At 37.8% G+C, this 24,105-nt stretch overlaps 1 protein-coding gene across 4 annotated transcripts in view; it reads left to right on the forward strand.

Annotated features, from left to right (window-relative positions):
* Nucleotides 1-5,629, forward strand: part of UGGT1 (UDP-glucose glycoprotein glucosyltransferase 1) — a 105,643-nt gene extending 100,014 nt beyond the window's left edge. For all 4 annotated transcript variants that reach the window (XM_057744759.1, XM_057744757.1, XM_057744758.1 and 1 more), the window contains one exon: nt 1,403-5,629. In XM_057744759.1, the coding sequence (XP_057600742.1) occupies nt 1,403-1,428 (26 nt within the window). In that variant the 3' untranslated portion in view covers nt 1,429-5,629. The remainder of the gene's footprint in view (nt 1-1,402) is intronic.
* Nucleotides 5,630-24,105: the final 18,476 nt, after the last annotated feature.

Raw genomic sequence — 24,105 nt, forward strand, 5'->3', positions numbered from 1 at the left:
ATCCTTCCATCCTGACATCTGCTAGTGTATATTTTTCACTTTCCGTATTCAGTTGGGCTTCTGAACAATATTAATGCAATTGCTAGCCTTTTTTCTTTCTTTCTTTTCTCTCTTTTTTTGAAGAAAGAGTGCTTTAATTATCATTATTATTACTTAGGTTCATGATGTTTTGTGATACAAAAGCCAAACCTGACACTATTTGGGGGATCTCTTATCTGATTATTCCTTGGTTTTTAATTAAATCTTTCTGGGCACTAGTGAATGAACACATTTAAGATCAAGACAGAGGACATATTTATTTGGAAAAAGTATTCTTTCAAATAAGTATATTGGGGGGGAGGGTGGATGGAATGTTTAATTTATGCTAAGAATAGAAAGGACTAAATCTTCGTATAATGTTTTCTCTACTATATGTACATCTTGAATGGTAACCAGTCTAAAAAAATCATTAGAATACAGAAGTGACCTTTTGTAAACCATTAATAAGCTGGGCTCTGGATTTTAATTTATTCAGCTTAAAACTAATTCTAAAAAATCAGTTATAGAACATGAATCTTGAGTGATTCATCCTGAAGACCATGGCATGATATTAAAATCACAGCTAAAAGGTTGGACATTCACCTAAAAATAATTAAATTCATGAGTAAAACCTCAAGGATTTTCATAGATAAATGGGCAAAGAATGTAGACATACTATTTAAATAAGAGGAAAACACAAATAATAAATGAATTGGAGGAAGCAGAAATCAAATTAAAGGCATCTGTCATTACCATATACCACATAGAAAATGTGCATGTTGGGAGAACCTTGCTGAAGCCTGTGCTGCAGAGCAGTCCTTGGTAAAGGCAGACAGTCAGGCGTCAGGAGCCATTAAAATGTGTATATCCTCAGTGATTTCTCTCTTGAGCATTTACCTTGAAAGAAATAATTCAATACAAGAAAGGAGTTATATACATGGAGAAATTTGTTTTAGTATTATTTATTTTAAAAATAAGGCATTTAAGAACAGATTAAATGTCCAAGGACAGAAAATGATAAATGAGCTACACTGCTGCACAGAAAAATGTATACCTGTTATTAAGTGAAAAAAGAAGAATCCTGACTAAAAATATGTGCATTTTTACCAGAAGTAAATATTGTGCTTGTGAAACCAGTTTAGATGGAGTGGGGTATGCAGGTAGTTTCAATATTGTTAAAAATAAAAAAGTCTTTTTTATTTTGTTTTTGCTTTCAGAATACAACACAAACACACTAAACCAAAGCCCCTAAAAATTTAAAAAGAGAGATACAGTGGAGGTGGGGAGGCGCAAATAATAGGTTTCGTACCAGAAAATGCCTCGTCTGTACTTTTATAACTTGACAATAATTCGTTTTCTTTTCAATTGTTCTCCTTTTCTGTAGGACCTCAGAAACGTGAAGAATTATGATCTCCAGAGGAGGATAGGAAAATTACACCATTTGAAAAACTTTTTATATTAAATGCTAGTTTTTTCCAATCTGTCTATACAACTGCTGATGAACCGGTGGGGCAGGTGTGCCGCACCGCTCATTCTGACTCCTGCACTCTGGCGGCTCTGGGTCTCTGGAGTTACGGCTCTGCTGGATTCATACCTCAGAGGAAGGAAGACAAGGGGCTGATCTTTGGGGCACTCTATAAAAAGCAGGCTTCTAACCAGAAGGGAAAATGACACAGGCAACTGAAAGAAGACGAGCCCTGTGGTGCCCACACCCACGAGCCCACACGTGCCGCAGTGTCGCGGGAAGCCACCGGCCAGAGCCACCATGTCCTTCCTTACCTCAGTTTACGGGCAGCGGAGCTCAGTCTGCAGGCTGGGCCGCGGGTCAGGTGCCGCCCGCATCGGCCATCAGAAGCTTTGCCTAAGGTCCACACACCTCGGGGTTTGTGCCAGTGTGCCCCTGTGCCCCTCCCCAGATCAGTTCACTGTCAAATTGAATCTCAACCAACAATCATGTGTCTTCAGGCTCGGCTGGGGGCAGATTAATTTGGGGATAGGATGGGGGTGGGTTGGGGTGAGGGTAGGGAGACTGTCAGGAGTAGGAGGGCTCTGGAATGTCAGGGGGTGGGGTGGGAAGGACAAGAAATTGGCTATTCTCTTTTATAAACCGTCAGTACCATCGTGACTAATTTGAAATGAAGACGTTATTTTTATTCTCCACCCAGCCCCAATGAACTTTTTAAGTAATTATTTTGTAAGCAGTTTTTGTATTTGTGAAATTCATTGCTTTCTCTTCCCACTTTCTTAAAAAAAAAAAAAAAAAAGTCTGTTATTTCCTTACTGGATACAGCCATAGTAAGCCCCTCTAGTGAGCCATCCTGAAGGGCTCAGTGTCCCTCAGGAAGGTCACCGCATCATTTACCCTCTTCTCCCCCGCAGGATTTTTCTCTCAGACCCAGGGGACGTTGGCTTTGACTTTTCTCTACAAGACTCCCAGATCTGAGACCAGGAGAGATTTTGTGTAATTCATGTTTTTCTATACACTGTTCTATATTCCTTTTGGTTTAGTGTGGTGGGCTGCCTTTGACTTGCAGAAATTGCCAGTGTTCCTCCCGTTCTGACTCCACAGAGTTGCATCTTGAAGTGAGTTTGGCCCTTTAGTCATGCTTTTCGTGTCTTCACTTCAGCCGCCCAGAGTGGCCCTTCTGCAGCAGCCTTTCCTGCAGGCTGGGCCGTGCCGGAGGTGCCTGTGAGGAGTCTTCTGGCTGCTGTTGGCCTGCGTGGGTCTAAGGCTGCAGGTCCTGCTCTCCGTCTGCCCAGGCTTCAGGGTACAGCAGCAGAGCACTCTGTAGACTGTGCCTCCTTCCAGAGTCTTAGGACAAATATCAAGTAATTAATTTTTTCCATAGTCACATGGAGAAGTTAGCTCAGGAGTCTCTTAGTCCTAAAGAACTTTTGAGTTTGCTTTTGTAATTCCATTAACAGTTGGGGTGGAGGGAGCCCGAAAGATTTTTAGATAAATTGATCCGAGATTAAAAAGGTCCCTCAGAGATGATGCTTGCTGTTGACAAAGGCTGTAGCATGAGTTCCCCGCTGCGCTGCTCCTCACCTGGTCAGAGTGGCTAAAGGCATAGAATCTGTAAGAGTGAAAAACATTTGCTCAGCTTCATCTGAGGTTTAATTAAGCCTTCAGAGAGGCTGCTGCTGCCACTGCTGTCTACAACCATGGGCGCAGTTGTACGTTTTCCCATTTTCTGGGAGATTGAGCAGGAAATACTGAAGTCACTGGGATATGCTTTCTAAATGCTGATTCCCTTGGGACGTGGAAGAGGCCACCTTTCTGTGTCTTTCTGCCCGGTCTCTTTTGCATATTCTACGTGAGAAAGGTGCAGTGTGAAATCTGTCCTCATTGCCCCTTAGCTGTTACCACCCTAAACTTAAATCTCATTAATAGTTGAATGTAAATATGCAAGACCCAGCTTGCTTCCGAAATGGCCTAGGGCTCTCCTCATGCCACGAATTCTTGGTTCATGTGACATAAGCAACTTCCAAAACGAACCTCTAATGCCCTGGGAAACGATGCTACCACTAAAATGTGGTCTTGGTCAGCTTTGTCTGTTGTCTCTACTATATGAAAGCAAATTGTGACTGAAAAGATAGGGAGGAGAGATTTTTTTTCCAAGAAACATGAATTGATTTCACTGAAAAGTTCAAGCTTCTGGAAACTATTCACAGTATGTTGTTTTTAACCATTTATACGTAATGGATTTGTTCTTTCATCATGCCATAGTGGAAAATTGTTCTTTCTGAATCAGTGCTAGAGTGATATGAAATAATGTGGCATGTCAGAGTGACACGCAACAGTGTGAGTTTTTATGTTCTGTGAACAGTGGTATTTGAGGTCAAAATGGGTGTACACAGCCTGCTCTTGGGGCTGTGGGAACATGCCTATGTTTTGTTTTAAAATTGTGCTCAATACTTAACCACCTTGAGAATGCTAGTGTGTCCGTTTTCCATACAATTGATGAAGTGTTGAATCTATCAGAATGGCATTTCAAATTGAAACATAAAGCTGTTCCCCCACCTATGGTAGGCCCATGCCTTGTGTAAACTCAGCTCCAGGGAGAGTGAAGGTTTTATAAAAATTAAGAGGTAGTTTCCCAGAATGGAGCTTAATTTACTCTGCTGTCTTCATTTCCTCATATCTTGAACCTTGTTAAGGTTCTGACGGAATGAACAGCGTTTATCTGGTTGCAGAGTCCCTGAATGAAGGGCTGACAGCAGTGCACTTTCCAGAAGAGACTGGGAGGAAGGAAAATCCCAGTTTTCTTTGGCTGGGAATTCCACTTGACTGACATCATAACTTGAAACAGGTCAAACCCCACCCTCACAGCAACGAGCATGATTCCTCTTCCCCCACATCCCCCTTGGGGGTAAATATGAGTACTTGAAAGCAGCTTTTTTTTTCCTGAAATTGCCATGAATGATTAAAAGAAATAATTCAACTCAAGAATTTCAAGAGAACATCTCGTGCATTTTTCTGAATAACATGTTAGCACTATGGTATCAAATATCATGGAAATGTTTTGGTAAAGCTACGTAATGGAAGCTTTCTCTAGGTAACAACAAATGGAGGGTGCGTTGTGTGCAAAGCTATTTAAATATATATTCCATTGTATAATTTTAATAATTAGTTTTTTAAGTATTTGATTTTATGGGGACTTTTTTGTGGGATGATTATGGTTAATCAACTTGAATATAGCTGTTATGTGTCTAGTCTGGTGGGATAAACCTTTTTTATTTAAATTCTTATTTTCCCAGTCTTGCTATAGTGAGGAAAGATCTTTATCAGGACTTTGGTAATAACCTGACTGAATTCAACAAATGAGACGTCATTAACTCAGGTTGTTGTTGATACTTCAGAGTATCTGGAGGGTACCAATTTCTCTTTCATTATTTGGTCTTTGGTCTCTTGATCTAACACAGAAATGACTCTGCTGGGTGGCAGTGAGTCAGTGCACTGAGTAGAGGGTCTCTCCCCCTCAGGGTGTCGTTGAGTGCTGACAATTTATAAAAACAAACCAGGAAATCAGCTTCAGGCAGCGGCATGCCCCCCAGAAGTAGTCCAGAAGAGAGGCCATCTCCTGAGCCTTTTCCAATTACCTAGCCACACAAGAGGCCAAACATGGCAGATTTAAGTAGGACACAAGTTAGGGTCTGAGCCAGGACCTTCATCCCACCTGTAATTTATGCATTGCCTTACTTGTCAACTTCTAGATTTCCACAGAAATGGGTATAATTCCTCTTCAGAATAAAAATAGCAAAATACATTAATCTAAGGTCAGCAATTTGAGGAAAGACTATCAAGTACCACGTTTTCCAGTCAGTTGTTTTTTGGTAATAATAAGGTAAACATGGAAAAACAAAGAAAAATGTTATAATTTTTAAAGAAACTGTATACTAAAAAACAAAAACCCTTTATAACTCTTCTATTTTACTGTAATCCTGTTCCATGAAATACAACATCAGTCCAGGTGCCCCTTGCTTGGAAACCAGCACTGGGGCGCTGAATGTCTGCAGAGCCCTCTGCACCTGAAATGAACTGAGAATGAATTTCCTGGTACTGTAATGAAAATAAGGTCTGCTCAACACAATAAACTTTTCCTTCTCTTCTTTAAAACTGTCTGGTCCGTCATTCAGCTTTTCTGTTTAGGAAGGGTAGATTGTTAGAGCTTGAAGTTCCACTCCTTCATCTGACAGAAGAATCTACCAATGTTCATCCGGTAGATTCTCAGGAGAGCGCCCAGGCCTCTTCTAGGTCCCCAACTTCGGGGAACTGCCCCAGGCAGGGTCTGGCAGGCAAGCTGCCCCAGAAGCACTAACTGTAACAGGAAGGATGGCATGGTCTTTGTTCATTTTGCAAGTTCTCTGAGCTCCTACGCCGGGGTTGGATTTGAGGTTGAACATGTGGTTCCTGCCATTCAGGGACTCACTGGACACTGCACACTGGTGTAATGAGAGCTCTTGCAGAGGTGGAGGTTGGGCAGGGGGACCTTGTGACTGTGAGAGCATGACAGGGCATCTGTGGTGGAGGAGGGAAGGAGGGATTTGGTGGTCAGGAAAAGCCGGTAGGAGGAGATGATGCTTAAACCGAAGCTTGAAGAATCAGTAGGTGTTATCCATGTAGAATGAGGGAGGTGGGGATACAGGGAGGAGTGAGAGCTGGTGTATCTCATTTAGGGAGTTGCAAGTGAACCTCTGTGGCCGGAATCATGGCCAGGAGAGAGATGCTATAGAGGGGATCTGAGCTGAAATCACTTTTTTCTTGTAAAAGAGATTGCTATTGATGTATAGCACAAATATACACCTTGATAGATTTTCAAAGTGAACACACTTGTATAACCACCAACCAAATAAAGAAATAAAAGGAAACTAGATTATAGTCTGGCTTCCATTAAAGGTAAGAGCATTGTATCAGACCAAGCAATAACTATACACACTGTGGAAATGCACTGGAACGTGACCAGAGACAGGCAAAAACTGAAGGGGACTCAACCACTGAAAGAAGAGAAAAACATTGGGACAAGATCTACATTGAAGTGTCAATCCCTCATGTGGTCTACAGGGAATAAAACAAAAAAGTGGCAGTTTTACAGGGCTGAGGAGCCAAGTCAGACTTCAGGGCCGTCCTAGCAGCTAGAAATTGAAGGGGGAAACTCCCAGAAAAGAGGAAGCTACAGAGCTTTGAAATTTGCCTTGCACATTCCTTGGCTGACTCCTAAATTATGCTTGAGAAAAGCAGGTTTCCAAGAGGCGCAAACAAAGCAACAGCTGGAAGACGAAAAGTTCAGCGGAGATTTCAGCAGATGTCTGGTGCTGGGGAGGAAAAGTTTGGTATTTATGTCCCACCAAGTTAGAGAGGCTCAGTAAATATTTGGGGCTTTCCATTGAACTCGGGTCTAGGCCCTAGGACCAAGGGCAAAACTAAAACAGACCCACTCTAGTAAAGCCTAAAGTCAAGCCTTTGAAGAATCAAGGTGATCTGATAGGAACTTAACTCCCTACTAAAATTCAACAGTTTTCATGGGAAAATTAATGAATCTAGAGCCTATATCACTCAGAATGTCCTGTATATAATTACAAATCAGACATAAGAAATAGGAATATATGACGCATAAACAGAAAAAAAAAAATCAAGATCCACAGGCAACCAAGATGTTGAAATTATTCAATAAGAATTTTAAAATAATTATAAATATGTTAAGCTACAAATGGATATATACAAAGGATGAAGCTGTGGGAAATTTTAGGAGAGAGATGAAATTTTTAAAAACCAATTTCACGGTGGGCTTAAATGAAGATTAAACACTGCAGAAAAAAGAATCAAAACTTGAAGACAGGTTAATAGAAATTATCCAAATTGAAGAGCCAAGAGGGAAAAACAATTGAGAAAAATAATAAATGAATATATGTAATAACCTGTAAAGCAGTATCAAGCAGTTTAACAAATATGTTAAGTGGAGTTTTAGGTAAAGAAAAAATATTTGGAGAAATATTGGCCAAAAATTGTCAAAGTGTGATTAAAATAATCAACTCATGTATCCAAGAGCCTTAGTGACTCCAGAAATACAGTGTCTTTTCCTTTTCCTTTCTTTTTTTTTTTGTCTTTCTTTTTGGAGACATTCCTTAAATGTTTAATGATACTTAGCTGTTTTTTCCTATTTGAGAAGGAGGCATTAAAAAGCTGGTTGAACAGGCTTGTGTTTTTTTGTTGTTGTTTTTGTTTTTGTTTTTAAATTAATTAATGTATTTTATTGGCTGTGTTGGGTCTCCTTTTTGCTGTGCGTGGGCTTTCTTTAGTTGCAGTGAGTGGGGGCTACTCTTTGTTATGGTGCACGGGCTCCTCATTGCCGTGGCTTTTCTTGTTGCAGAGCACGGGCTCTAGGCGCATGGGCTTCAGTAGTTGCAGCACATGGGATCAATAGTTGTGGCTCATGGGCTCTAAAGCACAGGCTCAATAGTTGCGGCGCACAGGCTTAGTTGCTCTGCGGCATGTGAGATCTTCCTGGAGCAGGGATTGAACCCGTGTCCCCTGCATTGGCAGGCAGATTCTCAACCACTGTGCCACCTAGGAAGCCCCAGAAATACAGTTTCTTAAAATGCTGTCTTGACCTGGTTTTGGCCCTGGCTAAAGTTCAGTCAGTTCTCTTGAGCAGCCAATCTAGTCCACACCCTTAACCACTTTACTTATTGGACTCTGGCAACTCATGGCCACTCTACACCCACCCTAATTGCCCAAGGCCAGATGTAAGACAATCAGGGATAGCTCCTATGCTCCAGAGCCTGTTGAAAAATTCAAATCAGCCAGTCTTACCCTACCTCACCCATTCATTCCTGGGGAAACCGCAATAAAAACTCTTGTCCATAATTCCTACCTTGCCTTCTTCCTAGTGACCAATGCTTGTGCTTCCCCTGAGTGGTCCTGCATTGTGTGAACTGTGATATAACAAAACTGTAAAACTCTTCTGGCTTCTCTCTTGATCTGTGTCTTGCCTCATCACATGTCACCCCACCCCTCCAACCCTGTACATGTATGCATGCATACACACACACACACACACACACAATTGCAGGATAAATACAAAGAAGGTCACACCTAGGCACCTAACAGTCAAATGCTGAAAACCAAAGATAAAGTATTTAAATAGTAGTCGGGCAAACAAACAAAACATAAAACATACACAGAAACAACAGTAAGAAAGCTGACTTTTTATCAGGAGAAAAGAACATGACAGTGGAATTGAAACAGGAGGGAAGGGGACAGGGAAAGGGACAGGAGGGAAAGGGAAAGGTTTCATTCTTTCAATGAAACCTTTAAAAGATTGACATAGCCCAAGGATATGACATAAACTGATTAGAACCAAATGGATCCAAGACGGCAGACAAGTTGACTTCCACTAGACCTTGAGCCTCACTAACACATCAGCAAGCTAAATGACACACCCACAGGTGCCATGACAGTTCTCAGGCAGACCATAAAGATTAAAAAGTGGGTGGTGGCCCAATTCCTGGAAATCCCCGCCCCTTCCTGAAATAGCTGGAATACTCCTCCCACTCATTAGCCTATGAAATTACCCACCCTTATAAAAACTGACACCACATACCCTGGTGCCTTTCTCACCTTCTGAGATGGCCCACACTCTTTCTGTGGAGTGTGTTTCTTTCTAAATAAATCCACATCTTACTTATCACTTTGTCTCTCACTGAATTCTTTCTGTGATGAGACATCAAGAACCTGAGCTTCGTTAAGTCCTAAAACCAGGTATGTGATCTCAGTTGGAAGACCCTGGGTTTTGGCCAGGTTTGAGTCCCAGCTGCATGGGTTCAAGTCCCAATCTGAGGTGTGTGGTTTCATAATGACATTACTTAAAAATACAGAGTAGGAGTGACAACATGTAAAGTGACAGACTACAAAGATCTGGGGTCAGTCACTCTACTGAGTCAACCATTAAGCTGGAAAGATCAATTGGAATAAACTATTTTGAAACTCTAGTACATGTTTAGACACTTACAACAACCAGGGGAGCACTTGATGAAGGGAGAGGCTTCTGATTTTTGTAAATGAGGGGGATACACAAGCCAACTACCACTCCTGATTCCTCAGTACCATCTTGGCAGTGGGGACAAGGGTCTAAGTTCTTGGAGCAGCTGGCTGGTGCCAGGGTGGGCTGTGGTGACTGTCCTCAAAATATTTGGATTTATGCATTTGGGCTGGTCTAGTAATGACTGAGGAACTGGCACAGATACTTGCCTTGGTTTTGGCCCTCAGTAGCAGTGTCTTACCCTGGGGTCATTTTTCAGAAGATTTAAAGAGACAGAAGCATTTTTTTTCCTTGTTGGAGACAGACAATAAATTGTTCTCAGGTCACTGCTTGACTGCAGAGATAATATCAATAGAACAGAAACTTCAGGTACCATACACAACAAGGAATGCATACCTTGCAAAAATAGTTTGTAAAAGTCACAAGGAGTGGGAGAATCAGATTTCTAAAGCTAACATAATACCTCTGTGTATTATACATCCATTTCTCAACAAAAAGTTAAAAAAACTTCCAAGGAAACAGGAAAGTATGGCCCAGTTTCAGGAAAAACATAATTTGATAGAAACTATCCCTGAGAAATCCCAGACATGGTAATTATTAAACAAAGGCATTGAATGAACTGATTTAACATGCTCAATGAGCTAAAGGAAGTCATGGACCAAGAATTAATAGAAATCAGGAAAATAACATGAACATATGAAAATGTAAAAGAAAAGAAATTATAAAAAGGAACCAAACAAGTTCTGGAGTCAAAAAGTATACTAACTGACATGAAACATTCACTAGAAATGTTCAACAGCAGATTTGAGCAGGAAGGGAAAAAAAAGGATTAGAGAATTGAAGATTAAGACAATTGGAATTATCAAGTCTGAGGAGCAGTAAGAAAAACAGGGTCTGAGGGATCTCTGGGACACCATCAAATGTACCAATATATGCATCATTGGAGTCTTGAAAGGAGAAGAAAGACGTGCAGAAAAAGTATTTGAGGAAATACTGGCCAAAATCTTCCCAAATCTATTGAAGGACATGAATCTACACTTCCAAGAAGCTTAATGAATTCAAAGCAGGATAAATTCAAAGAAATCTACACTAAGATACATAGTCTAATTTTGGAAACCCAAAGACAGAATTTTGAAAGCAGCAAGAGTAAAGCAATTCATCATGTACAAGGGATCCTCATAAGATTAACAGCCAAATTCTCAACAGAAACCATGTAAATTAGAAGGCAGTAAGATGACATATTTATATCCTTAAAAAAATAAAAGTAAATGTTCAAACAAGAATTCTATATCTGGCAACACTATCTTTGAAGAATGAAGGAGAAGTTAAGATACTTCTAGATAGACAAAAGTTGAGGGAGTTCATCACTGGTAAACCTACTGTACAAGAAATGCTAAAGAGAATAAATATTTCAGGATGAAATGAAAAGAAATGAGAGAGTAACTTAAAGCCATAAGAAGAAACATCGGTAAACGGAACTACATAGGTAAATATAAAAACAAGTATCATTTACTTTTAGCTTATAACTCTTCTATTCCTATATGACTTAAAAGGCAAATACATAAAATAAGTAGAAGTTTTGTTAATGAGCACAAAATGTATAAGAATATAATTTGCAACAAAACAACAGGGGAAGGACAGAGATATATAGGAGCAGACTGTATACTATTGAAACTAAGTTGGTATTATTCAAACCAACCATGTTGTTATATAAATGTATGATGCTAATTGTAATTCTTAAGGTAACCACTAAGAAAGCAATTTAAAAATATATAGAAAAGGAAAGAAGGGAATCAAAATGGTACACTACAAAAGTTCTAATAAATATCCTCCTGCCAAATCAGTAATGGAGGAAATGAGAAACAAGAAGTAAACATTGGGGTGACCAAAACGTTCATTCAGATTTTGCCTTTACAGCCTACCAAAAACCCGAACGAACTTTGTGGCCAGCCCAATAATTTTTATCAGTATTTAATTCAAATGTAAATGGGTTGAACTCTCCTGTTAAAAGGCAAAGATTGAGAAAATGTTTTTCAAAATTATGATCTATATGTTGTCAACAAGCAACTCATTTCAGATGCAAAGACAAAGAACTTGAACATAAAAGGATAGGAAAATGTATTCCAGGCAACAAAAAGAGACCTGGAGTGACTATATTATTGTCTGATAACATAGACTTTAATTCAAAAAAGTTACCAGAGACAAAGAAGGACATTATATAGGGACTTCCTAGGTGGCGCAGTGGGTAAGAATCTGCCTGCCAATGCAGGGGACATAGGTTCAATCCCTGCCGCAGGAAGATACAACATGCTGTGGAGCAACTAAGCCCATGCACCACAACTATTGAGCCTATGCTCTAGAGCCCATGAGCCACAACTATTGAGCCCATGTGCCTCAACTACTGAAGCCCACATGCCTAGAGCCTGTGCTCTGCAACAAGAGAGGCCACTGCAATGAGAAGGCTGTGCACCACAACAAAGAGTAGCCCCAGCTTGCCACATCTAGAGAAAGCCCATGTGCAGCAATGAAGACCCAACACAGCCAATAAAATAAATATATAAATTTATATAAAAAAGGACATTATATATTGACAAAGGGTTCAATCTGGTAAGAAGATATAATAATGATAAACTTGTACACACCTAACAACAGAGCCCGAAAATATATGAAGCCAAACTGGACAGAATTGAAGGAAGAAATATTTCTACAATAATAGTTGGGCACTTCAGTACCCACTTTCAAAAAGGATAGATCAGACAGACAGAAGATTAAAAAGAGTAGAGGACTTGAACAACACTATAAACAATTAGACCTAACAGACATAAACAGAACACTCCATGAAAACAGCAGAATATGTATTCTGCTCAACTCCACATGAAACACATGATATGTTATGCTACAGGACAATTCTTAATGAATTTTGTAAGGCTGAAATCATACAAAGTAACTTCTGATCACAATGGAATGAAACTTATCAGTAATAGAAGAGAAACTGGAAATTTCACTATAACAAAATTCACAACGATTAAACACACTCAAATAACCAATGGGTCAAAGAAAAAAATCACAAAGAAAAAACTTAAAAACCTTGAGATGAATAAAAATAAAAATACAACATTGCAAAACTGAAGGGATGCAGCGCTAAGAGGGAAATTTACAGCAGTAAATGCCTACATTAGAAAGGAAGAAAGTTTCAAATTAATAATCTAAGTGTAAATCTTAAGGAACTAGAAAAAGAAGAGCAAACTAAACCCAGACAAGCAGAGGGAGAGAAATAACAAAGATTAGAGCAGAGATAAATGAATTAGAGAGTAGAGAAACAACAGAGAAAAATCAATGACAACAAAAGCTGGTTCTTTGAAAATATTAACAAAATTGACAAAGCCTTAGACAGGTTGATGAGGGTGGGGTTGGGGAGAGAGACTCAAAATTAGACATGAAAGTGGTGATGTTACTACTGATTTTTCAGAAATAAAGTGAATTATGAGAGAATACTATAAACAATTGTTTGCGAACAAGTTGAATAACCTAGAGCAGGAGGGAAAATTCCTAGAAAAACACAAATTATTAAAGCCAACTGACTCAAGATGGAATAGAAAATCAGACTAAACTTAACAAGGAAATTGAACCTGTAATAAAAAACCTCCCAGCAGGACCAGATGGTTTCATTGGTGAACTCTACCAAACATTTAAGATGAATTAAAACCAATCTTTCTCAAATTCTTCCAAAAAAAAAAAAAAAAATGAAGAGGAGGAAACACTTCCTAACTCATTCCATAGGCTAGCTTCTTAACATCAAAGCCAGACAAAGACTACAGGAAAGTTAGAGACCAATATCCCTAATGAATTTAGATGCCAAAACCCTCAACCAAATACTACCAAATGGAATTCTAGCATGTTAAAAGGATTATGCACCATGAGCAAGTGGGATTTAGCCCTAGAGCAAGAGTGGTTCAACATGTGAACATTATTCATTGTAATATACCGCATTAATAGAATGATGGAAAAATACCACATGATCATCTCAATCAATGCAAAAAAAAATTAGAATTTGATAAAATCCAACATGCTTTCATGATTTTAAACAACATTCAATAAACTAGGAATAGAAGGGAATGTTCTCTATATGATAAAGACCATATATAAAAAACCCAACTGAGCTAATATCAAACTCGGCAGTGGAAGTTGGAAAGCTTTCCCCCTAAGATTAGGAACAAGATGAGGATATCTACTTTTGTCACTATTCAACATAGTACCGCAGCTCTAGCCAGAGCAATTAGGCAAGAAAAACAAAATAACAGTTACCCAAATTGGAAAAGAAGAGGTGGTTATCTCTGTTTGCAGAAGACATAATATGTAGAAAATCCTAAGGAATCCACACACACAAAAGTTGAATTTAGCAATGCTGTAGGATACAAAATCAGCACACACAAAATCAGCTATATTTCTATACAATAGCAGTGAGCAATCCAAAAAGGAAATTAAGAAAACAATTCCATTTACACAGCTTCAGGAATAATATTTTTCTTAGGAATAAACTTAACAAAGGAGGAGAAAGACTATGCACTGCAAACTACAAAACACTGCTGAAAGAAATTAAAGAATACCTAAATAAATGGAAAGACATATTGCATTCATGGATTGGAAAACTTACTGTGGTTAAAATGAGAGTACTTCTTAAATTTATTTACAAATTCAACACAATTCTTATCAAAATTCCACTGACATTTTCTGCAGAGATAGAAAAACTCATCCTAAAGTTCACATGGAATTTCAAGGGACTCTGAATAGCCACAGCAATTCTGATATAGAAGAGCAAAGTTGGAGGACTCACACTTCACAATTTAAAAAACTTACTGTGAAGCTATAGTAATCAAAAGAGTGTGGCACTAGCATAAATATAGAGATATAGACTGACAGAATAGACCAGAGAGCCTAGAAATAAACCCTCACATATATGGTTAATTGATTTTCAACAAGAGTCCCAAGACAGTTTATTGGGGTAAAGACCTTGTTTTGAAAAAATGGGGCTGAGACAACTGTATAGCTGCATGCAAAAGAATGAGGTTGAATCCTACCAAATTAGCAATGGTTTCTTAACTATGACACTAAAAGCACAGATAATAAAAGAAAAAGTAAATTTTTAAGTTTGCATATCAAAGGACACTATCAAGAGAGTGAAAAGACAAGCCGCAGAATAATAATAATATTTGTAAGTCATATCTGATAAGAAAGTAATATCCAGTATATATAGAGACTCCTATAACTCAACAGCAAAAACCAAAACAAAAAACAAGCAAACAAAAAACCTACTCAATTAAAAATTGGGCAAATGGCTAGAATAGACATTTCTCCAAAGAAGATATTCAAATGACCATAAAGCACATGAAAATATCCTCAAATATCCTAATTAATCATGAGGAAAATGCAAATCAAAACCTCAATTTAAAAATCTCCAACTAAAAATGATACAAATGAACTTATGTACAAAACAGAAATAGACCTACAGACAGAGAAAAAAACTTATGGTTACCAAAGGGGTGAGGGGAGGTGGAGGGATAAATTAGGAGTTTGGATTAACATATACACACTACCATATATAAAATAGATAACAAACAAGGCCCCACTGCATAGCACAGGGAACTCTACTCAATATTTTGTAATAACCTATAAGGGAAAAGAATCTGAATAAAGAAATATATATATATATTCAACATTGTAAATCAACTATACTTCAATTAAAAGAATAAAAAGAAATGATGGTTGATATTTTTAAAAACATCTTCAACTCTAATAATGTATCAATAGTAATCTATTCCTATTTTCATTTCTGTCAAATGCATGTATTTTTGTTGCACTTTTTTACTGTGGTAAGATATATATAAAATTTACCATTTTAACCATTTTTTAAGTGTAAAACTCAGTGGCATTAAGTACATTCACATGTTGTACAACAAACTATCACCACTATCCATCTCCAGAACTTTTTTATCAGCTCATACTGAAACTCTATCCATTAAACAACTCCCCCCAGCACCTGATAACCTCTATTCTACTTTCTGTCTCCATGAATTTCACTCCTTTATGTACCTAATATAAGTGGAATCATATAAGAGTCATCTTTTTTTGTGTGGTTTATTTCACTTAAGATAACATCCTCCTCAATGTTCATCCATGCTGTGGCAAGACTCAGTTGTCTCAAGGTGCCATAACTAAATACCAAAGACTGGGTGGCTTAAACAACAGAAATTTACTTCTCACAGTACTGGAGGCTAAAAGTCTGAGGTCAGAGTGCTAGAATGATTAGGTTCTCATCCTAGCTTGCAGATGGCCACCTTCTTGTTGTGTCCTTATATGGCAGAGAGAGAGCTCTTGTGTCTCTTTCTCTTCTTATAAGGCACTAATCCCATCATGAGGTCCATACCTAATTATCCTAATTAGGTGCACATCTAAATCTAATTATCTCTCAAAGGCCCTATCTCTAACTACCATCACACTGGGGGCTAGTGCTTCAACATATACATTTGGTGGGTGCGGACACAACTTAGTCCACAGCACAGCATGTATTAGAACTTAAATCCTTGTCAAGGCTACATAATATTCCATTTGCTATATATACAGCCTTTTGTTTATCCATTCGTCTAAATGAACTTTGGGGTTGTTTCTCTTTTAGTTATTATGAATAATGCTGCTATGAACACTAGAGTACAAGTATCTGATTGAGTACCTGCTATCAATTCTTTTGGGTAAATGTATACAAGTGGAATTTCTGGATCATATGGTCATTCTATATTCAATTTTTAAGGAATTTCCATAGTATTTTTCTCAGCAGTTGCATCATTTTACATTCCCACTAGCAATGTACAAGTTTTCCAGTTTTTCCACATCTTCACCAGCACTTATTTTCTTTTTTTTAAAAAATCATCCTATTAGATGTGAAGTGATAGCTCATGGTTTTGATTTGTATTTCCCTAATGACAAATAATGTTGAGTATCTTTTCATGTACTTATTGGCCACTTGAATATCTTCCTTGGAAAACGTGACTTTGCACATTTTTAATTTTTATTTTATTATTATCATTATTATTTTTGGCTGCATCTGGTCTTAGTTGCAGCACATGGGATCTTTGTTGAGACATGTGGGATCTTTCATTGTGGTACATGAGCTTCTCTCTAGCTGTGGCATGTGGGTTTTTTCTCTTCTGTAGTTGTGGCATACGGGCTGCAGAGCATGTGGGCTCTGTAGTTTGTGGCACACAGGCTCTCTAGTTGAGGTGCACAAGCTCAGTAGCAGTGGCCTGTGGGCTTAATTTCACCACAGCCTGTGGGATCTCCCCCAACCAGGGATGGAACCTGCGTCCCCTGCATTGCAAGGTAGATTCTTTACCACTGGACCACCAGGGAAGTCCCTTGCTCATTTTAAAAATTGTGTGTGTTTTTTAAAAATTATTGACTTGAAAGAGGTATTTATATATTCTAGATACAAGGCTCTCATCAGATATATGATTTGCAAATATTTTCTCCCATTTTGTGGATTGTCCTTTTACTTTTGACAGTATCTTTTGAAGCAAAAAGTTTTAATTTTGATGATGTCAAATTTATCTATTTTTTCTTTCCTTGCTCACACATTTGCCAAATGCAAGAACATGAAGATTTAGTTCTACGCTTTCTTCTAGGAGCTTTATAGTTTTTAGCTCTTACATTTAGGTCTTTCATCCATTTTGAGTTAATTTTTGTCTGTGGTATGGGGAAAGAGATTAACATCATAATCTAGCATGTTGCTTTCCAGTTGTCCTAGCACCACATGAGGGTGTATTTCTGGACTCTCCATTCTATCCCACTGGTCATTATGTCTGTCTTTATGGCAGTACCACACTATTTTGATTACTGTAGCTTCACACATTTTGAAAATAAGAATGTGAGTACTTCTACTTTGTTCTTTTTCAAAATTATTTTTATTCTGAGTCCTATGAAATTCTATACAAATTTTAGAATAAGCTTTTTAATTTCTACAAAAAACAAAACAAAACAAAACCCAGCTGGGATTCTGACAGGGATTGTGTTGAGTAGATCGATTTGTGGGATATTGCTATCTTAATAATAGTAGTTCTTCCAATCCACGAAAAACGGGTGTCTTTCCATTTATTTAGATCTTTAATTTTTATAAAAAATCCTTAATTATTTATTTTATTTTTGGCTGCATTGGGTCTTCATTGCTGCATGTGGGCTTTCTCTAGTTGCGGTGCACAAGCTTCTCATTGTGGTGGCTTCTCTTTTTGTGTAGTACAGGCTCTAGGTGCATGGGCTTCAATAGTTGTGCTTTGCTGGCTCTAGAGAGCAGGCTCAGTAGTTGTGGCACATGGGCTTAGTTGCTCCGTAGCATGTGGGATCTTCCTGGACCAGGGATCGAACACATGTCCCCTGCATTGGCAGGTGGATTCTTAACCACTATGCCACCAGGGAAGTCCCGATCTTTAATTTCTTTTAACTATGTTTTGTAGTTTAAAGAGTGTAATTTTTTCACTTCTTTTGTTTAAAGGGTCTTTTATTCTTTTGGATGCTTTTATAAATGAAATTATTTTCTTTCATTTTTTGGATTGTTCATTGCAAATGCCTAGGAATACAATTGATTTTGTACACTGAGCTTGTATCCTGAAACTTTGCTGAACTTGTTTAGTAGTTTAATAGTTTAATAATTTTTAGTGGATTTTTTTAGAATTTTCTATATATAAGAGCACTGTCATCTGTGAATAGGTATGGTTTTACTTCCTCCTTTCCAACTGGGATGTCTTTATTCATTTTTCTTGTCCAATTTCACAGACTAGAACTTCCAGTACAACTCTGAATAGAATTGGTGGTAGTGAATATCCTTGTCTTGTTGCTGGTCTTGGTAGGGAAAACATTGTTTCAATATTATGATGTTAGCCATTGGTTTTTCATAGATATCTTTATCTAGTTGAGGAAGTTCCCTTATCTTCCTAGGTTGCTGAGTGTTTTTAATCATGAAGTTTGTTGAATTTCATCAAGTTTTTTCTATGTTTATTGAGATGACCATGTTTTTTGTTTTTTATTCTATTGATATGAGCTATTACATTAATTGATTTTTTTTATTAATTGACTTTTAAACCCGACCTTACATTCCTGAGATAAATCCCACATAGTCATGGAGTATAATTCTTTTCATGTATTCCTAAATTCAGTTTGCTAGTATTTTGTTGGGGATTTTCCATCTATATTCATAAGAGATATTGACCTGTAATTTTTTCCTCTTGCAATGTCTTTGCTTGGTTTTGATGTAAGGGTAATACTGGCTTCATACTGAATGAGAGTTAGCAGTATTTACTATGAGTAAATAAAGCCACATTTACAATGTACTTATCAAATAATATGAAATACATTTCTTTCTTTTTTTTAAGCTCTTTATTGGAATATAATTGCTTCACACTCTTGTACCAGTTTTTGAAGCACACTGAAGTGAATCAGCTGTATTTATACATATATCCCCATATCCCCTCCCTCTAGTGACTGCCTCCCACCCTCCCTGTCCTGGCCCTCTAAGGAATCACCCATCATCGAGTTGATCTCCCTTTGTTATACAGCAACTTCCCACTAGCTATCTATTTTGCAGTTGGTAATGTATCTATGTCTATGCTACTCTCTCACTTTATTCCAGCTTCCCCTTCACCCCTGCCCCCCCAACCCCGTGTCCTCCAGTCCATTCTCTACATCTGCATCTTTTTTCTTTCCCTGTCACTGGGTTCATCAGTACCATTTCTTTAGATACCATATATATGAGCAGGCATATGGTATTTGTTTTTCCCTTTCTGGCTTACTTTGCTCGGAATGACAGTCTCTAGGTCTATCCACCTCATTACATAGAGTTCAATTTCATTCCTTTTTATGGCTGAGTAATATTCCATTGTATATATGTGCCACATCTTCTTTATCCATTCATCTGTTGATGGGTGCTTAGGTTGCTTCCATGTCCTGGCTATTGTAAATAGTACTGCAATGAACATTATGGTACATTTTTCTTTTTGGATTATGGTTTTCTCTGGGTATATGCCCAGTAGTGGGATTACTGGGTCATATGGTAGTTCCATTTTTATTTTTTTAAGGAACCTCCAAACTGTTTCCCATAGTGGCTGTACCAGCTTACATTCCCACCAACAGTGCAGGAGAGTTCCCTTTTCTCCATACCTTCTCCAGCATTGATTGTTTCTAGATTTTTTGATGATGGCCATTCTGACTGGTGTGAGGTGGTACCTCATTGTGGCTTTGACTTGCATTTCTCTAATGATTAGTGATGTTGAGCATCTTTTCATGTGTTTGTTGGCCATCTGCATGTCCTCTTTGGAGAAATGTCTATTTAGGTCTTCCGCCCATTTGTGGATTGGGTTATTTGCTTTTTTGGTCTTAAGCTACATGAGCTGCTTGTATATTTTGGAGATTAATCCTTTGTCTGTTGCTTTGTTGGCAAGTCTTTTCTCCCATTCTGAGGGTTGCCTTCTTGTCTTGTTTATGGTTTCTATCACTGTGCAAAAGGTTTTAAGTTTCATTAGGTCCCATTTGCTTATTCTTGATTTTATTTCCATTATTCTAGGAGATGGATCAAAAAGGACCTTGCTTTGATGTATGTCATAGAGTGTTCTGCCTATGTTTTCCTCTGGCCTTACATTTAGGTCTTCAATCCATTTTGAGTTTATTTTTGTGTATGGTGTTAGGAAGTGTTCTAATTTCATTCTTTTACATGGAGCTGTCCAATTTTCCCAGCACCACTTATTGAAGAGGCTGTCTTTTTTCCATTGTATATTCTTGCCTCCTTTGTCAAAGAAAAGGTGCCTGTGTGTGTGGGTTTACCTCTGGGTTTTCTATTCTGTTCCATTGATCTTCCTTTCTATTTTTGTGCCAGTACCATACTGTCTTGATCACTGTGGCCTTGTGGTATAATTTGAAGTCAGGAAGCCTAATTCCACCAACTCCATCTTTCCTTCTCAAGATTGCTTTGGCTATTTGGGGTCTTTTGCATTTCCATACAAATTGTAAGATTACTTGTTCTAGTTCTGTGAAAAATGCTGTTGGTAATTTGATAGGGATTGCATTAAATCTGTAAATTGCTTTGGGTAGGATAGTCATTTTCACAATGTCGATTCTTCCAATCCAAGAACATGGTATGTCCCTCCATCTGTTTGTATCATCTTTGATTTCTTTCATCATTGTCTTATAGTTTTCTGCATACAGGTCTTTTGCCTCCTTAGGCAGGTTTATTCCTAGGTATTTTATTCTTTTTGTTACAGTGGTAAATGGGAGAGTTTCCTTAATTCCTCTTTCTGCTTTTTTGTGGTTAGTGTATAGGAATGCAAGAGATTTCTGCGCATTAATTTTATATCCTGCTACTTTACTAAATTCATCAATTAGTGCTAGCAGTTTTCTGGTAGAATCTTTAGGGTTTTCTATGTATAATATCATGTCATCTGCAAAGAGTGACAATTTTACTTCTTTTCCAATTCGGATTCCTTTTATTTCATTTTCTTCTCTGATTGCTGTGGCTAAAACTTCCAAAACTGTGTTGAATAATAATGGTGAGAGAGGACACCCTTGTCTTGTTCCTGTCCTTAGAGGGAATGCTTTCAGTTTTTCACCACTTAGAACGATGTTGGCTGTTGGTGTGTCATATATGGCTTTTATTGTGTTGAGGTAATTTATTTTTTTTTTTTTGTGTAATTTCTACGCCCATTTTCTGGAGAGTTTTTTTTTTTTTTTTTTTTTTTTTACCATAAATGGATATTGAATATGCCGAAAGCTTTTTCTGCATCTATTGAGATGATTGCATGATTTTTAACCTTCAGTTTGTTAATATGATGTATCACATTGATTGATTTGCATATACTGAAGAATCCTTGCATTCCAGGGATAAATCACACTTGGTCATGGTGTATGATCTTTTGAATGTGCTGTTGGATTCTGTTAGCTAGTATTCTGTTGAGGATTTTTGCATCTATATTTATCAGTGATATTGACTTGTAATTTTCTTTTTTTGCGACATCTTTGCCTGGTTTTGGTATCAGGGTGATGGTGGCCTCGTAAAATGAGTTTGGGGGTTTTCCTCCTTCTGCTATATTTTGAAAGAGTTTGAGAACGATGGGTGTTAGCTCTTCTGTAAGTGTTTGATAGAATTCGCCTGTGAAGCCATCTGGCCCTGGGCTTTTGTGTGTTGGGAGATTTTTAATCACAGTGTCAATTTCCATACTTGTGATTGGTCAGTTCATATTTTCTATTTCTTCCTGGTTCAGTCTTGGAGGATTGTACTTTTCTAAGAATTTATCCATTTCTTCCAGGTTATCCAATTTTTTGGCATGTAGTTGCTTGTAGTAATCTCTCATGATCTTTTGTATTTCTACAGTGTCAGTTGTTACTTCTCCTTTTTCATTTCTAATTCTGTTGTTTTGCATCTTCTCCCTTTTTTTCCTGATAAGTCTGGCTAACGGTTTATCAATTTTGTTTATCTTCTCAAAGAACCAGCTTTTAGTTTCATTGATCTTTGCTGTTGTTTCCTTCATTTCTTTTTCATTTATTTCTGCTCTGATCTTTATGATTTCTTTCCTTCTGCTCACTTTGGGGTTTTTTTGTTCTTCTTTCTCTAATTGTTTAAGGTGTAAGGTTAGGTGGTTTATTCAATATTTTTCTTGTTTCTTGAGGCAGGACTGTATTGCTATAAACTTCCCTCTTAGAACTGCTTTTGCTACATCTCATAGGTTTTGGGTTGTTGTGTTTTCTTTGTCATTTATTTCTAGGTATTTTTTGATTTCCTCTTTCATTTCTTCAGTGATTCCTTGGTTGTTTAGTGGTGTATTGTTTAGCCTCCATGTGTTCGTATTTTTTTTTTTCTTTTCTTTTTTTGGCACACGGGCTTAGTTGCTCCGCGGCATGTGGGATCTTCCTGGAGCTGGGATCGAACCCGTGACCTCTGCACTGGCAGGCAGATTCTTAACCACTGCGCCACCTAGGAAGCCCCATGTGTTTGTATTTTTTACATTTTTTTTCTTCAGGTAATTAATATCTAGTTTCATGGTGTTGTGGTCAGAGAAAATGCTTGATACAATTTCAATTTTCTTGAATTTACTGAGGCTTGATTTGTGACCCAAGATGTGATCTATCCTGGAGAATGTTCCATGTGCACTTGAGAAGAAAGTGTATTCTGTAGTTTTTGGATGGAATGTGCTATAAATATCAATTAAGTTGAGATGGTCTAATGTGTCGTTTAAAGCTTGTGTGTCCTTATTTATTTTCTGTTTGGATGACCTGTCCATTGATGTGAGTGGGGTGTTAAAGTCTCCTACTATTATTGTGTTACTGTTGATGTCCCCTTTTATGGCTGTTAGCATTTGACTTATGTATTGAGGTGCTCCTATGTTAGGTGCATAGGTATTTATAATTGTTATATGTTCTTCTTGGATTGATCCCTTGATCATTATGTAGTGTCCTTCCTTGTCTCTTTTAATAGTCTTTACTTTAAAGTCTAATTTGTCTGATATGAGTATCACTACTCCAGCTTTCTTTTGACTTCCATTTGCATGGAATATCTTTTTCCATCCCCTTACCTTCAGTCTATATGTGTCCCTTGGTCTGAAGTGGGTTTCTTGTAGACAGCATACGTAAGGGTCTTGTTTTTGTATCCATTCAGCCAGTCTGTGTCTTTTGGTTGGAACATTTAATCCATTTACATTTAAGGTGATTATTGACATATATGTTCCTATTACCATTGTCTTAATTGTTTTGGGTTTGTTTTTGTGGGTCATTTCCTTCTCCTGTGTTTCCTGCTTAGAAAAATTCCTTTAGCAATTGCTGTAAGGCTGGTTTGGTGGTGCTGAATTCTCTTAACTTTTGCTTGTCTGTAAAGCTTTTGATTTCTCCATCGAATCTGAATGAGATTCTTGCTGGGTAGAGTATTCTTGGCTGTAGGTTTTTCTCTTTCAGGACTTTCAGTATATCCTGCCACTCCCTTCTGGCCTGAAGAGTTTCTGCAGAAAGATCAGCTGTTATCCTTATGGGTTTTCCCTTATATGTTATTTTTTGCTTTTCTCTTGCTGTTTTAATATTTTTTCTTTGTGCTTAATTTTCATTAGTTTGATTAATATGTGCTGCAGTGTATTTCTTCTTGGGTTTATTCTGCATGGGACTCTCTGTGCATCTTGGACTTGATTAATTATTTCCTCTTCCATGTTGGGAAAGTTTCCCACTATAACCTCTTGAAATATTTTCTCAGATCCTTTCTTTTTTTCTTCTTCTTCTAGGATGCCTATGATTCGAATGTTGGTGCACTTAATGTTGTCACCAAAGTCTCTGAGACTGTCTTCCATTCTTTTTATTCTTTTTTCTCTTTCCTGCTCTGTGGCAGTTATTTCCCCCATTCTATCTTCCAACTCACTTATTTGTTCTTCTGCCTCAGTTATTCTGCTGTTTATAGCATCTAGAATATTTTTAATTTTGGTTATTTTGTTGTGCATTATTGTTTGTTTGTTCTGTAGTTCTTCTGAGTCCTTAT

This window comes from Hippopotamus amphibius, chromosome 8 (genome assembly GCF_030028045.1).
Source record: "Hippopotamus amphibius kiboko isolate mHipAmp2 chromosome 8, mHipAmp2.hap2, whole genome shotgun sequence".
NCBI classification, from domain to species: Eukaryota; Metazoa; Chordata; class Mammalia; order Artiodactyla; family Hippopotamidae; genus Hippopotamus; species Hippopotamus amphibius.